The sequence below is a fragment of the Lissotriton vulgaris genome, unplaced genomic scaffold (assembly GCF_964263255.1).
Source record: "Lissotriton vulgaris unplaced genomic scaffold, aLisVul1.2 SCAFFOLD_1232, whole genome shotgun sequence".
Classification (NCBI taxonomy): Eukaryota; Metazoa; Chordata; class Amphibia; order Caudata; family Salamandridae; genus Lissotriton; species Lissotriton vulgaris.
In genome coordinates this window covers 257,111-272,268 of record NW_028247607.1, presented here as the reverse complement: position 1 = coordinate 272,268, position 15,158 = coordinate 257,111, and the positions used below count along the sequence as shown (strand labels likewise).

At 46.0% G+C, this 15,158-nt stretch overlaps 1 protein-coding gene across 2 annotated transcripts in view; it reads left to right on the top strand.

Moving 5' to 3' along the window:
- The window catches only part of LOC147665134 (GTPase IMAP family member 4-like), a 101,804-nt gene extending 88,403 nt beyond the window's left edge, over nt 1-13,401 (top strand). For both annotated transcript variants that reach the window (XM_086949742.1, XM_086949741.1), the window contains exon 6: nt 11,227-13,401. In XM_086949742.1, the coding sequence (XP_086805868.1) occupies nt 11,227-11,960 (734 nt within the window). In that variant the 3' untranslated portion in view covers nt 11,961-13,401. The remainder of the gene's footprint in view (nt 1-11,226) is intronic.
- Nucleotides 13,402-15,158: the final 1,757 nt, after the last annotated feature.

Sequence of the window (15,158 nt, the reverse complement as noted above, 5' to 3'; positions counted from 1 at the left end):
CCAAATCTCTGTGCTATCTCCGCCAAAGGAGTAACATATATATTAAACAGTGTAGGGCTCTGGGCAGACCCCTGAGGCACACCCTGTTCCAGCTTGATCTCTTTGTGATGGCAAAGTTACACACACATGGTCATGATGCTTGATGGAGGCCTTTGCACAAGCGCAATCCCCGTGCAGTTCCTGTGACCAGGAGATACTTTCTCCTCTTCTGCTGCTCTCTGACCTTTTATAAGCAGAAGAGGCATGTGAAGTCACCTAGAAGCCCCGCCCCACATATTAGCGGTGTGCACTTTCTTCCTGCCCTTTACCCTCTATGATGGACAGCTCACTCAAGGTACCCCGGCGCCCTTCGGTTACACACACATGGTCACTGAAGACAACTCTTCTGGCACTTTATGCAGCTGTAGTGTTGGAAAATTCACCCATACTTTATTGTGCTCCAGAGAGGCGTTAGGGCGTGTTTCAGTTTTTTGGTCAGTAGGGGAGGAATGGGGTCTAGGACATGCGCTGAGGGTCTGGAGTTGGAGATCAGCCTGACTATCTCAGTTTCCTGAATGGGGTGGAAGCTTATCAAGGAATTGACGGAGGAACCAAGAGAAAGATCATTCGATCCAGCCAAGATGCTCTTTGTGGGGTGCGTGTTGTTGATGTCCAATGAAAGTTCGATTTTCGTGATCTTATCATTGAAGAAGTTGGCGAAGTTATCGCATTGTTTTTTGGAAGACTGTATGAAGGAGGACACAGGCTTAGAGGTTCGTTGTCTAATGATACTATACAGCTCCTTTGGTCCTTTGGGCTGTCCAGTGCCGAGCGAAAGAAGCTGGATTTCTTGTTTTTAATGTGATTGTTGTACTTCCTACGGGCTGATTTGAGTTGATCATGGTAGGGTTATTTCTCCATTTTCTTTCTTTGGCTCTTAGTTCTATCCTTTCAGAGTTGAAGTTGGAGTTGAACCAGGATCTTAATGGAGTGGCTCGGCTCTTTTTTAGCTTTACGGGAGCCAGTTGATCGAGCATGGATAGTAGATTTGCGTTGTAGCGCTCAGTGAGTTCATTTGTGGAGAGGTGGACTTTGGTGTCAGGAAGAAGAGAACCTATCCCCTCACCAAGGATTCCCACAGGGATCTGGGAGAAGTTTCTCAACCATTTGGGAGTGTCTTGCATAGGTGTTTGAAAGAGCGTTAGTTGATTGATATGAAATAGGATCATGTGGTGATCTGACCAGTCTACTGGGAGTATGTGGTTGATTGTGGTTGTGTTTCTTTGAGTGATGATGGCATCCAAGGTGGCTCCTTTGTAGTGAGTCTCCTCATGCAGTGCTGGATTAAATTATTGTCACTTAGGAAACTGGTTAGTGATTGGATTAGCGGGTTGTTAGTCTCATTCCATCACAGGTTAAGGTCGCCAAGGATTATATTATTGGCATCTCCGAGCACACCATGAGCTATCAGGTCAGATAGGTGTTCCCCGAAAGCGAAGGTATTACCTGGAGGATGAGAGAAAAGATGGAATCGTAAAGTTCCATTGTCTTTGGTCTTGATGTTGGTTGAGAGGCATTCAAAAGAGCTGTATTTGTATGAGTCTATTTCCGAGATGACCATGTTGTTTTTATGGATGATAGCTACCCCTCCCCCTCTTTTTTCTTTTCTGTCTTTGTTGATGATGGAAAAGCCAGGGGGAACAAGCATGTCTAAGCATGGTGAGGCTAGTTCATTGAGCCAGGTCTCCGTGATGAACACAATGTCAATGTCGTGGGAGAGAATGGCCTAGTTCAGTTCTATGCAGCGAAGCTGACCTGCAGTTGATGAGCAAGCAATTGGTGAAAAGCTCCTTGTTGTTGGGAGTCTTTTCTATGGGCGCCCTAGGTAGGGTGGTGAAGACGGGTGGTCTCTGGGGTTTTGTGCCGGGAAGGTCTCTTCGGGGACCCGTGATCACTTGGATTTTGGATTTGGGGGAGTCAAAGGGGGGTGAGTCATAAGAGGAGGCTAAATCGGCTGCTTCAGTGTCCGACATGGCTGCTTCTGTTCTAGTGGGTCTTGAAGTCAGGGGTTTGTCACCAGTATATGAGTGTCTCTGGGCCCTAGTTGGAAGGTTTGTGATTTTTGAGGTAGTTTGTGGACAGGATTCCGTGTCCAGTCTTGGGGGCCTCTGAGGCAGAGTTTTGAGGGTTTCTGAGAGCCAGGAGGAGCTCTTATGGCTATTGGAGTTGGAAGTTGGGGGACCCAGAGAGCAATTGACAGGCGACCTGCTTGCTATACTTGCCAAACACTTGCAGACCAACTTGCTTACTATCGAGCATTTTAAAAAATTGAATTGAGAAACTATTTTAAAATTTGATTACATTGATGATTGACATCTTTGTGTTCATTTTGTGGGAATTTTGCTTTGGGTGGGCGTTATCGGAACGGGAGGGGGAATCGAACCCTGAGCCTCAGTACACTTTAGACCGGCACCGCCATCTTGGGAGACGGTGCGGTCTAGTTGTTTTCCTTGCCCTCACGCCCTCAAGCTGCCCTACTTAAACTGGGACGTTGAGCAAGCGCGCTAGACCCTGTCGTCCTCATAGAGATTTTCTGGGAGCTACTTACCCCGCCCAGTGGGTTCTGGGATTCAAATGCAACACGTCATACGGGAGCACAGCGGGCGCGCCGGCGGTGCGCCGAAGGCGCGCCAAAGGCAAGCACGTCTGCACCCGTCCGCACCCGGACGGAACCAGGGGCCAGCCAGAATGCTCGGATTATTACCTACTCTACAGCATTTCTACAAAATTTGCACACATCCAAATGGATCCAAAACAGGTATACACTGGACCTGTTGTCTAAAACTGATATCCTTGCAAATAGGACCCTCTTTCCAGAAATGTCAGTTCAGACAGTCCCTGCTGGGATTTCATCAATCCATGACAGGGCAGGAACTAGCCAGGACCTGATGGTATACTACCTGAACACTCGCTCGCTTGTTAAGCACCAGCTAGATATTTTCTCCCTATTACTCTCAGACAGCCCCAGCCTTTTACTGTTAACTGAGACATGGCTCACGGAGGACTCTAGTCCGGACATGTTGGCAGCCATTCCCAATAACTATTATATTATACATGCAGATCGTCCCTCTAATAAGGTAGGGGGTGGCGTGGCAGCTATCATTCATAGTTATTATAGGTTCAGTTCCCTGCCTAACCTTGTCCTTAAAGATACTGACAACTTGGTATTAAAACTTGAATCCTCACATGAATCCTTAGTCTGTGTACTTATTTATAGGCCCCCTAATAATATTCCCTCCTTTCCGCTGGAACTTAGTGAACAGATAGCTAAATTGGCTACCGCCCATGCCAGGGTACTACTCATGGGTGATTTAACTTTACTGGTATAAAGACCCTGAGGAGGGACCACACTTGGCTGAACTGACGGACCTGCTCATGAACTTGAACTTTACCCAGCAAGTTCTGTCCCCTACCCATCAGAAGGGACATATTTTAGACCATATCTGGACAAATGGGGTGGAGATTTACATCCCTATCGTTTCCCCCTGTACGTGGTCTGATCACCCTCTACTGAAATTTACCTTAAAGCTTCCATCAGTTCTGAAATTTAGCACCATGGGGGGTGGCTTCGCCAGAAGATGTAATTCGATTAATAAGTAAGCTCGGGCGGAAAATCCGTTCTGCTCGCGGATTTTGCGGATTTTCGGTAAATTCGCAATCCACGAGATTCGCGAATTTCCCGCAAAATTCGTGAGCAGAACTGATTGGGTCAAAAGTTCAAGCTGACTTTTGTAACTCTTTTAGAATGGCGCCGGCAAGCTGCCAGAGCCATTCTAAAATAGTTACAAAAGTCAGCTTCAGCAAGAAGCTCTAATAGATAAAGTAAAGCAGGTGCTCGAGTTGAAGCTCACATTCAGATACACAATCATTAATCACCCCAAACTTGTGGTGATTAATGATTTTGTAACTCAATTTGACCTTCAACTCGAGCACCTGCTTTACTTTATCTATTAGTGCTTCCTGTTGAAGCTCTTTGTAGCTATTTTAGAATGGCGCTGGCAGCTTGCCGGCGCCATTCTAAGTGGGGCTGAGGGCAGAAGGGCACAAACGTGGGACAGAGGACAGAAGGGGATAAAAAATGAGAGGGTGGCAGTGATTAACCAGGCAAAAAAACCCCCGCAAACACGCAAAGCGCCCCGCGAACACGCGAAGTGCCCCGCGAACACCCATAAACACGCAAAAATTTAAAAATCCGCAAATTCTCACGAATTCGCGAATTTTGCGGATTGCAAATTCGCAAATCCGCAAATTCGCGGATCGCAAATTCGCAAAATTCGCCCATGCTTATTAATAAGGGTGATTTTCTCAGTTAGTTGGCCGACACGCTGCCCCAGGTTGGGCCTAACATAGTGACGATGGAAACAAAAATCTCGAACTGGCTCATGAATGCCAGTAATAAACATGCTCCTCTTACAAGATTAAAAACCTCCCGACGCTCTGATGCTACCAGATGGTTTTCTACTGAACTTAAACATCAGAAGCTATGGCTCCGCAAACTGGAGAGACAGTGGCGTGAAAAGTATGGCCAGGAAGAACGATTGATTTATGTGAATGCTAGGAAAGAGTATAAAAAAAACATTTTGGCAGCCAAAGCTGCCCATTTCTCTAGTCGCATTACCAATTCAAAAGAGATTTTTAATATTGTCGATGAACTCTCCAATTCAGAGAGGATATTATTGAAGGTGGCACCATCACAGGAATTATGCAATTCCCTCAATGATTATTTCATTGACAAGATTGTCACTATTAAAAATAATATTCCCAAACGCTCCATTGTACCTAGTTCTGATGATCAGTTTAAAAACACTCATACGTTAAGTCAATTTCCCAATATTGACTTGGAAACTCTTCATAAACTCCTAATGAAGGTAAAATCAGGAGCTCCATTGGACTGTTGTCCTCCGTATATTCTCAAAGACTATTTTTTGGCTTTTCCCAGCCCCATACTGGATCTAATGTATGAGTCTCTCTCCGAGGGGAAAGACCCCTCAGCCTTTAAGAAGGCTATAGTTGTTCCCCTTTTGAAGAAACTCGGGGCAGACCCCACATTGTTATCCAATTATCGCCCGATTTCTTTGCTGCCTTTTGTCGCAAAGCTACTGGAAACTCATGTAGCAAACTGTCTATCTGACTTTCTAGAGGAGTCTGGATATCTTGATCCCCACCAGGCAGGCTTCCGGCCAGCTCATTCGACGGAAACGGTCATAGTGGCGGTGTTAGATACTCTCAGAGAACACGTGGATGGAGGCTCCCCACGGGCACTGGTACTATTAGATCTCTCTGCCGCGTTCGACACGGTCGACCATGAAATTCTGGTGGACCGTGTCGAACTGGCTGGTGTCCGGGGGGCGGCCCCCTGTTGGCTGTCGTCTTTTTTGAATGACAGGTCTCATGCTGTCCCCCAAGGGCCCTACATTGCCCCCCCATAAAACCATATGTGGGGTTCCTCGGGGCTCAGCACTGTCACCTCACTTATTTAACATCTATATCTCCCCTTTGATTCGATCACTGAAGATGAGAAACGCGACAGTTTTTAACTATGCAGATGATCTGCAGCTGGTCCTTGAGATCGATGGCTCGGAACGTTCAGTGGTGCACCTCCATGAAACACTGCTGTTTATACAACAGTGGATGGACGGTAACCATCTGAAACTGAACTTGGGCTAGACAGAGCTTGTCTTGACCGGGGACATTGGTAAATTCTGGGGTCCTCACTACTGGCCAACGGAGCTCAGTCCATCCCCCTCCCCTGCCAGGTCGGCAAAAACGATAGGAGTTTCCTTTGACAAGGAAATAACACTGAAATCTCAAGTGGGCAGTGTGATCTCAAAGTGCTTCTTTCAGATGCGCAAGATCCGGAAAATCCACCGCTTTTTTACTCAGGACGCTCTGGTCCGGATTATAATGGCCACTGTCATATCCCATTTGGACTATGCGAACTCTGTATACCTGGGGTTTCCACTTTATTTATCTAAGCGATTGCAGTTAGTCCAAAGTCAGGCTGCTCGGTTGGTCATGCGTCAACCCAGATGGCAACCAATCAGCCCAGCGCTACAGAAACTTCACTGGCTCCCCATCTCTCAGCTATGTGTTTTCAAAACTGGCTGCATGGTGTTTAAGGCCTTGCATGCTAAAAGCCCCGCTTTTATTACTAACCTGTTATCCAGATATGTGCCCAACCGGACCCTTCGTTCTGCCCATATTTCTCTGCTTTCTGTATCCAAGTTTAAACATGTGCGTCAGGGGGGGCTGCCGTTTTGCGGTCTTGGCGCCTAAACTTTGGAATTCATTTCCTCTGGAGATTCGGTCCTGTAACGACATCATGCAGTTTAGGAGGCTCCTCAAGACCTGTTTTTTTCGGCTCGCTTATAAATTGGGATAATTGACAGCTGTAGTCTGTTCAGTCCACCTTCAGTACTTTTCTGCTCACTGGTCAGCGCCATGAAGCCACCCGGAGTAAGTGCGCTCAATAAATTCCCATTAACATTAACATTAGCCCAGGGGGGAGAATGGTGTGGTCTGCATGCCTTATCAAGTTTGGAGAGGATTTCGGCCAGGCCCGGGCAATCACATGTATCTGATTTTCTAGTGTTGTGATTCATGTAGCCACAGAGTCATGGGAGGGGGTGGTGAGTCATGTAGTCACGGAGTCATGTGAAGGGGTTGGCGCAGACTGTGGGGATTCGCTTTGAGTGGTGTAGGTCGGGTTTATGGAGTGCTGTATCTTGCTCAATGTGTGGAGCAGGTTGTCCCCTTTTGTAAACCCGGGAGGGGGGTGAATTGGGTCATGAAAAGAATTAGAGTTTCTGAGATCAGTGCGCAAACTAGTGAGGCTAGGGAACCCTGTTGCCGGAGCTCGTTCCTGATGTTGCGGAGGGAGGGTCCAAGTGGGGAGTGGGATTGTGTTTTCCTTAGGGAGTTGTGGAGTATTGATAGCAGGGGTACTAAAGTGTGAGGAGACTTGGGGGGTGGACAGTGGGGGTAAAGGGTGGATTGGATTGTGTTTCCTGTTGGGGCCTATTCACTGTAGCTGGAAATTGGATTGCAACAGGTCGGGGTAGGTGTGGGAGAGCGGAACATAGTGTGGGGAAGAGGACGTCGAAGGCTTCAAGGTTCTCATTGTTTGCCTGAATGAGGACAGTGCCGTTAGTGTAGATGGTCACGGACGTGCTCCCTCTTCTTGACGAGCGATTAGGGAGTAAGGCTGTTAATTTGCAGCTGTGTGGTGTGGATGTGGTTTGGGCAATGTAAAGTTGTGCTCTAAGGGAGGAGATCCAGACTTCTGGTCTCTCAGTGTGAAAAATTAGGTCAATTTTAATCGGACCTTTGGAGGAGGAGTGCTAGATGTCTGTAAATAGTGTTTCTCTGTGTTGTCGGATTAGTTTCTGTTTGAGGCTTTGTTTCGTTTTGGCAGACAGGTGTGGGGGAGTTCATAGTGAATGAGTTTAGGCTGTGAGGTTTCAAATAGGTGGTTAGGGATTGGGTGGGGTGAGATGGCGAGTCAAGAGCCATAGTGTGAGCTCTGTGTGCAGAGCGATCAAGCCTCTGAAAGAGAGTGTGGGGAAGGAGGGGGAAAAGGCAGATCCGCAGAGAGTGCGCTAGTTGTTGTGATTAAGGTTGTCGTCAGTGTCGGTCTGGGGCCAGTTGAGAGTTAGACTCGGGGCAACAAATGGTCGTGTGGTAGCCATCATAGGCTAGGCAGGATTCTGAGTGGGATTATAGCTCTGTGTAGGGCTTGAGCTCTTGTTACCAAAACTACTTTTGATCAAGTAGGTGGTTGCTGGGATCCCCTTAAGTAGAGTCCTTGTCTCTGATGCCAAGTTAATGGATCTTGATTGAGGGTATGCTGTGGCTCTTGGTGTTTTCGGGGCAGCCGTTATGTGACCGGACTGGGCAGCCTCTGCAGTGGGCATGGGGCTTCCTGAGGGGCTGTGAGCTCTTGAGACGGTTCTGAGTTCACTAGGGGCAAAAGGGATCCTGAGTTATGTGCCTTAAAAGTGTCAGGAGCTGAAGCAGCACGGTAAGGGATGTGGGAACGCCATCTTAGGGTCAGGCGGAATTGAGGGAGAGGATGGGCTATTTTCAGGGTTTGGTCGCGCTGTAGTGTCAGTCTGGTACACTTCTGGCAGAGCTCAGGGGTTGAAAGGCCTCTGATTTTGAGTCTGGGGGCCTTGGGGCTCAACAGGCCCTATTTCTTGGTGTTGCAGTTGTGAATAGCCCATTTTGGGGTCAGCCAGTCTGTGAAGGGGTCTTTCCACGTCTGGGGTCTGCGCTCTTGTTTAGGAGGGAGCCCTCGTTTGGTCTGGGAAGCTCTTAAATGTAGACAGGGCGACTGCTCTCTTATTTTGTGGTAGGGTTCCCTGGAGCTTAGCACGCTCTAGTCTTTGGTGGCATAGTTAAGTGCGACGGCCATTTTGAGGCCAGCCATTCTGTAATTGTGGTATTTAATTAAGTTGGAATATGAGCCCTCTGTTCAAGCGAGGCCGAACGTCTGGCTAGCTGTTTCTTTTGGGACTGATAAGGGATCATGGCCTCTGAATAACTGGTGGCAGGCTTAGCTGCCTGGCGAGCCATATTCTTTATTAGAATGGTCGCGTGTGGTGGCCATTTTGAGACCAAGCGTCTCAGGTTGGGATCTTTCTTGTTGCCGGGTATGAGGTTTTTTGGTGCACTCAGCTTGATCGTAGCTCCTTAAGGATTATTGCAGATGTGTGGCCTCTGGGTGTGAAGTTGGGGGCCTTGGGGCTCGGCGACCTTAATCCTTGGTGAGTTGGCCGTGTGTGGTGGCCATTATAAGGTCAGTCGTAAATGCAGAATATACACAAAAAATTTGAAAAAAGAGTGCTCTGAATGAGTGAGAACGCTTGTTTGGTGAACAGATACCTTTGGGGTTGATTAGCTAGTGTGGCCTCAGCTTAATTGGGTGGGGGCTGAGTTGCACGGCGGGCCCTATTCCTTAATGGAATGATCGCGCTCGGCGGCCATTTTGTGGCCAGTCATTTGATCCTTATGAGCTTTCTTCATGCCTGGGCTGGGGACTTTACTCAAGTATGGGCACTCGGCTGGGTCGCAGTTTCTTAAGTGCTGCTGGGGATGTGTGGCCTCTGATTGAAGGGAAGGGGGCCTTGGTGCTCGGCAGCCTTACTCCTTGCTGGAGAGGTCGCGCGTGGTTGCCATTTTAGGGTCAGTCGCTCTACCTCAGGTGCTGCTCCGGGGCAGAATCGGGGCAAGAATCCTTCCAAGTTTGTGACCTGCAGCCCTTGCTCAGGAGAGAGCCTTCGTCTGGGCTGTGGTTTTGATTGGAGGTTTCTCAGGTCCGATTCAGATCCTGGAGTGCTTGTTGTCGGGCTGTCACGCTGCTGGCCGTTCTGGATACAAAATACAAATACAAAAAATACAAAACCAATTCATATAAATTACATATTTTTATGAAAAAATAGACATCAAAATAACAAAAATCCAATGTAGGGAACCAGAGATATATGGAGCATATTAGCAAGAACTTCGTTAAAACTGCAATAACTTTTGACGAGGTTCTTCCTAATATGCCCCTATATTTTTCAATTATAAACACTTTTTAGTGCTCAAAAAACAAAAGCACCAGATTGGGACATCTCGTTGATAAAGTTAAAGTCTAAGGCCAACCGTGATGGAGCCCTGGTCAGACACTTAGAAACTTTTCTTGTGGATTTTTTCTCGACGTTGAGTGAGGCTCTTCTTCAGGTGAGATTTACTGTGGGGTCGTCCGATTGATCCAGCACTAGCGCTTGGTCAACTCCTTGAGAGGCTTGAGCTCCGGAGCTTTCAGCTGAATGAACCTGAAATCCAGGCCTGGTCGTGGTTCAACCTAGTTGACTTTATTCTTGATGGTGAGTCTGTCACCTTAAGGAGCTTTTTACAAAACATTCACCAAACTTCTGCAGCCTCTCAGAGTACAGTCATTTGGATACAGATCCAGGTTCCAAAAGGGCAATCCTTATTCGCCTTGTTGTTTCAGACAGCAGATCTGAGTTGCTTGGCAACTCTTTCATATATATGCAGTGTTGCAAGCTGCTGTGCACCCCTGTCCAATGGGATGCAGGGTGCCACCCAATTACTGGGGTTCCTGTGTGGATGGGGGTGCAGGATGTGGGTATGATCCTGTGCTGTTCTTAAGTGCCATTCTCACTTTGAAGACCAGTTTAGCTACCACGCTATCATCCTGCATTCTGAATCTGCAGCAGCAGTTCTCCAATCACAGGAAATCCTTTGTCTCGCTCAACCGGGCCACTTCACACCTCATTAGGACAGCCTGTCAAACACTAGACAATCAGAGAAGGCCTTCTGGAAACCTGGATTTTGTCTTAAAGAATAGAGTGTTTAATAACGAATGTTCTGTGATAAATCTAACAGTGGCAAATTGTTAAAATTATCATACCTATAATTTTAAGTCTTTAAATTTTAGCTCACTACAGTCAATGCTTAATTAAAATATTCAATTGTTAGCCTATAGACCTAGCTATCTACAATGGGGGAAAATTGCAGTATTTCCCTCACTGGGGCACATAAGACGTATTTTTAATACCCTGCTTATAGTTACAAGTGTATCTATCCCTGAGGCACCTAGGGAAAACTTTAGGGGTGACGTGTTTGTAAAAAATGAGGTAGATTACTACTTTGGAAGTGCCTTTACTTTTAAAGTTGAATTTGCATATAATTTACTTTTGAAGAAAGTCTGCAAAGCAGTACTGCTTTTAAAATGACAGCAGGCAACACTGCAGTGCACACTCCAGTGCAGGAAATCTATAGAGCCTCTAAACCTCCTTGCCCTATTATATGCTAAGGACCTATAGGTCGTATGATTCCCCTTTACCTTAATATATACTAGAGACGTACAGGGGTCTGTCATTCAAAATGATAAACCTGAACTCTCATTAAAAGAGTCCACTTATAAAGATGCGCTGTGCTGAGACCCTGGGACTTAGTCACAAAAGTAAACTCATACTTGTATGTAAGTTTCCAATTTTTTACAATTTACAAACTGCTTTGGAATTTTACGTGAAGTGTCTACACTGGTGGAGTCTCTGTGCCGGCTCACCAGTTCCACAGGCAGCAGCTCTAGGCGCTAGGGCACATCTCTTCTCTAATGCAGTGTTGAGGTTGTTCTTCACCCTGACCTATGTAACCAGCGCTCTCTTCTCTTCACAGGTGCTGCTAAAGGTGACCCTCTCCAGGTGAAGAAGGAACTGAGGCTCGTGGTGGTCGGAAAGACAGGGGTTGGAAAAAGCGCCGTGGGGAACACCATCCTTGGATGGAACGCATTTATTTCTAAAGCAAAAGCAATATCAGTGACAGCCGAGTGTCAGAAACAGATGCGTTTCCACAGGGACTGGAGGCCGGTCTCCGTCATCGACACTCCGGGATTATATGACACAGTCTTCTCGAATCAACAAATTCTTGAAACCATATCCAAGAGCGTGGTGCTGGCCGCCCCCGGCCCCCACGCCATCCTCCTGGTGCTGCAGATCGGCCGTTTCACCCCGGAGGAGAAGGAGGCCGTGCGTCAAATACAGGATCTGTTCGGACACGGGGCCGCGCAGTTCGCCATTGTGGTGTTTACACGAAAAGATGACCTGGAAGACAAATCCATCCAAGAATACCTCGCCGAGGCAGATGACAATCTGAAGAATGTGCTTCAAACCAGCGGTAACCGCTACGTGGCTTTTAATAACCGCGCGCAAGGGGCCGAGCGCGAGGCGCAGGTGCGCGAGCTGATGACGATGGTCCAGGAGATGACGAAGTACAACAGGGGCTTGTGCTACACCAACGAGATGTTCTTAAAGGCAAAAGAGGCTCTCGTGAGAAAGGAGCAGGAGATCAAGGACCGGCTGGAGAGAGAAGGGAAAACAATAAGCACAAAAGCCATCCGTGAGGAAGCGTAGCGCGATGTGATGACAAGCGTACTGGAGTTCTGCAAGAGAGCAGGGAAACACATGATGAAAACACTGCGGGACGTCGGTGAAAAACTGAAAGAGATAATTTTAAAAGATATATAGCATGCACCTTAAATTATTAGTAGTAAACTCTGCCTCCCGTAAACCATGGCCCTCCGTTAGATCTGAGCTCAAACCAATGAGGTCACAAACCTTTGATTGAAAATAAGCCCCACCACCAGGTAACAGGCATAGCTTAATTGGTCATGGCTTTCTTCCATGATATACTACTAGTAACCAGATAAAACCATGATTACATTAAATATACTGAGTAAAAATAATTACAACTTAAGGTGATTCAAATGAGACATAAATGGAACAAGGTTAGAAACTATACCTGAATAAAAGTCATGAATTATGAAAACTATATATATCTTAATGGGCCATAGTACCACAACATGTAATCATCAGTATATTGTAACAATTATTTGCATGCACACACCTACCTATCTACGCATCTATCCATCTAGATAGACATTCCAGTGTAAAGCCTAAAAATAACAAAAATAAGTCTTTGCAAAAGAGAAACAACAGATCGGTCTTTATTAAATGTGGTGTTGCAGCTGTTTTAATTTCTTTCTCATAATCAGGCCCTGACTGACCGGGCAATCCTCCGGTGCTCCGCAAGGGCAGGGGCCGGTTTTGTGCCCTGGGGGCCGTTTTTGCGGCATAGCTGCAAAATCGGCACTGTAACAAAATCGGACGAAAACCGGCCCGGCAAAGAGCTCAGTTCAATCAATCATCACATTTATATAGCGCACTACTCACCCAGAGGGTCTCAAGGCGCTGTGCACCCCCAGGAGGCTGGCCGGGCACTTTGCCAGGGCCGGTTTTGGTTCTCAGTCCGGCCCTGCTCATAAAACCCTTGACCTGCATACACTGGCATAAATATCTCTCATGCAGCAAGCTAGGTAAAAGACAGATTGAAGACACTGGAACATAAAAGAAAACCCCTTCACAAACAGACAGGGAAGTGCTTACAAGACACTTGGGGCCGTATTTTGGCAAAAGGCGTACCCAGCGCTAACCAGGAAAATGCACTGCATTAAAGTATTGTTGGTGTTGTGTTGCTCCCTGGGCACAGTGCCGTTCACAATATCAAGCAACTTTGTTGGCAAGGTTTACCAGAGTAGCCACAATTTCTGGTTATTCACTTTGAATTTGTGCTGTTCCTTCTATGTACAATTAGATCAACCCTATCATTGCACTTATTTGATGTTATGAATGAATATTTAAATAATGCTTACATATGGCATAAACCATTTTTACATTGAAAATACTTTAATTGGTATATAGAACATTGGTAGACATGCATTCTTTTAACACTTCCTGACAGAAGTGGAAAGTCCTGCAAAGAGCTTTACGTATCAATAAACAGGAAGTGCACAGATCTACAGTTGTCCGAATCCTTATCTAATAAATCTCCTCCATCAGTGCTTGCTGAACATTTTAGAATTGCAACCAGCATTTTAGAACAAGAAACGGCGACTCACCTAGCTTTATTGAACAAGAGGCAGCCAATTCTTTTAATGTAACAAAAGCAGTGTGCGTTACTAACAGCAAATATTCCATTAAATCGTCCACTAAATTTGCACAGGCATACAGTTTTTACAGTTTTTTAGACAAAAGTATAACCCCACTCCCCATTCTACAGAAGCAAGGTGATTATATATCAGAAGATCTCAAGGTGTTTGCATGCACATATGAAAGTTCTACATCTCAGGTGTGATCTCTTCTCTGAAAAATCTCTCGTCAAAGTGTGTATTTTGCATGTCTTTGCATACCAATGATCCGGAATGGAACATCTGACACCACAATGGGAAACGCTACAAAACGCTACATACACGCAACTCATTTTACCAGCCAACTGACCATCTTTTTCCAATGTGGGAAGCTCTAGGTTTTGGACCCTAGCTCAGCTGGCACTTGGGTAAGCCTGGGCAACCTGTAAATATTTTAAAACTAGGGGCCAGATGTAGGTAATTCCATTTTACCGACTCTAAAATACTGAATCATACAGATTCGGTATTTTTAATTCGGAAAATGGTATGTAGGTTAAAAAATTACCGAATCGGTAAGATTCGGTAATAATCGAATCAGTATTTACCGATTCTAGGAATGAATGTCAATTACTGAATCGGTAAATACCGATTTGGTAAAAGGGGGAAAACATTGAAGGGTGGCAGGGTGGCACTTTGACACCCTGTTGCACCCCTCAATTGTGTATGGGTGCACATGTTGGAGACATACATGCCCTAAGGGCATGTATGTCTGCAACATGGCACTGTTGGAAAAGCAAAAAAAAATGCTTTTTCAAAGGTTTTCATTATTTACCACCAACTATTAGTTGGTGGTAAATAACGAATCCTAAAATGGGAAAATCACTCATTTGAGTGCTCCCTACATATCAGGATTCGGTAATTTACCGAATCAGTATTTAAGAATTCGGTAATTTACAAACTCCTTAAATTACCAATTCGGTAAATTACCGAATCCTTAAAGTAGGCCCCTACATTCCAAATAACAAATACCAGTCGGTAACGGCCGAAATTCGGTAATTTCGGCCGTTAACGACCGGTATTGGGCGACCTATATCTGGCCCTAGATGTCTAGGGGTTTCTAGGATAGGTTGACTTGAATGGCTTTAACCTGTTTTATTACTCAGAATCCCTTACAAACCTCAAATGTTGATAAAAAACAACATTCCTCATATTTCTGTGATGGAGAGTTCTAGAATCTGTGGGGAGCCACAAACTTCCATCCACCTGGCATTTTTCCAAGTCTCCTGATAGAAATGGTACCTGACTGGTGTGGATGAGCCTAGTGCATGTACCAGAACAAATCAAAGCAAGGTAAGGGAGTGTCCCTTTGCGAGAACTCCCATTGATGTTAGTTGGATCAGTTCCTACTGCTGGCACTAGACCCAGCCCCACAAGTGGGGCAGCATTTTTATTTGGACAAATGGGGAAACACTGGCAGGTAATAATGTTTTGAGTTCCTTCTTATTTTGGAAAAATATGGCACAGGAATGCAAGGAAACTGTGTGGTTTTAGTTACATTTTGAGGATTGCAGGGCATTGTGTAGAAGAAAACTTTCTGGGATCCACAAGTGGCACATCACCCTGTACTCCCCTGGGTGTCTAGTTT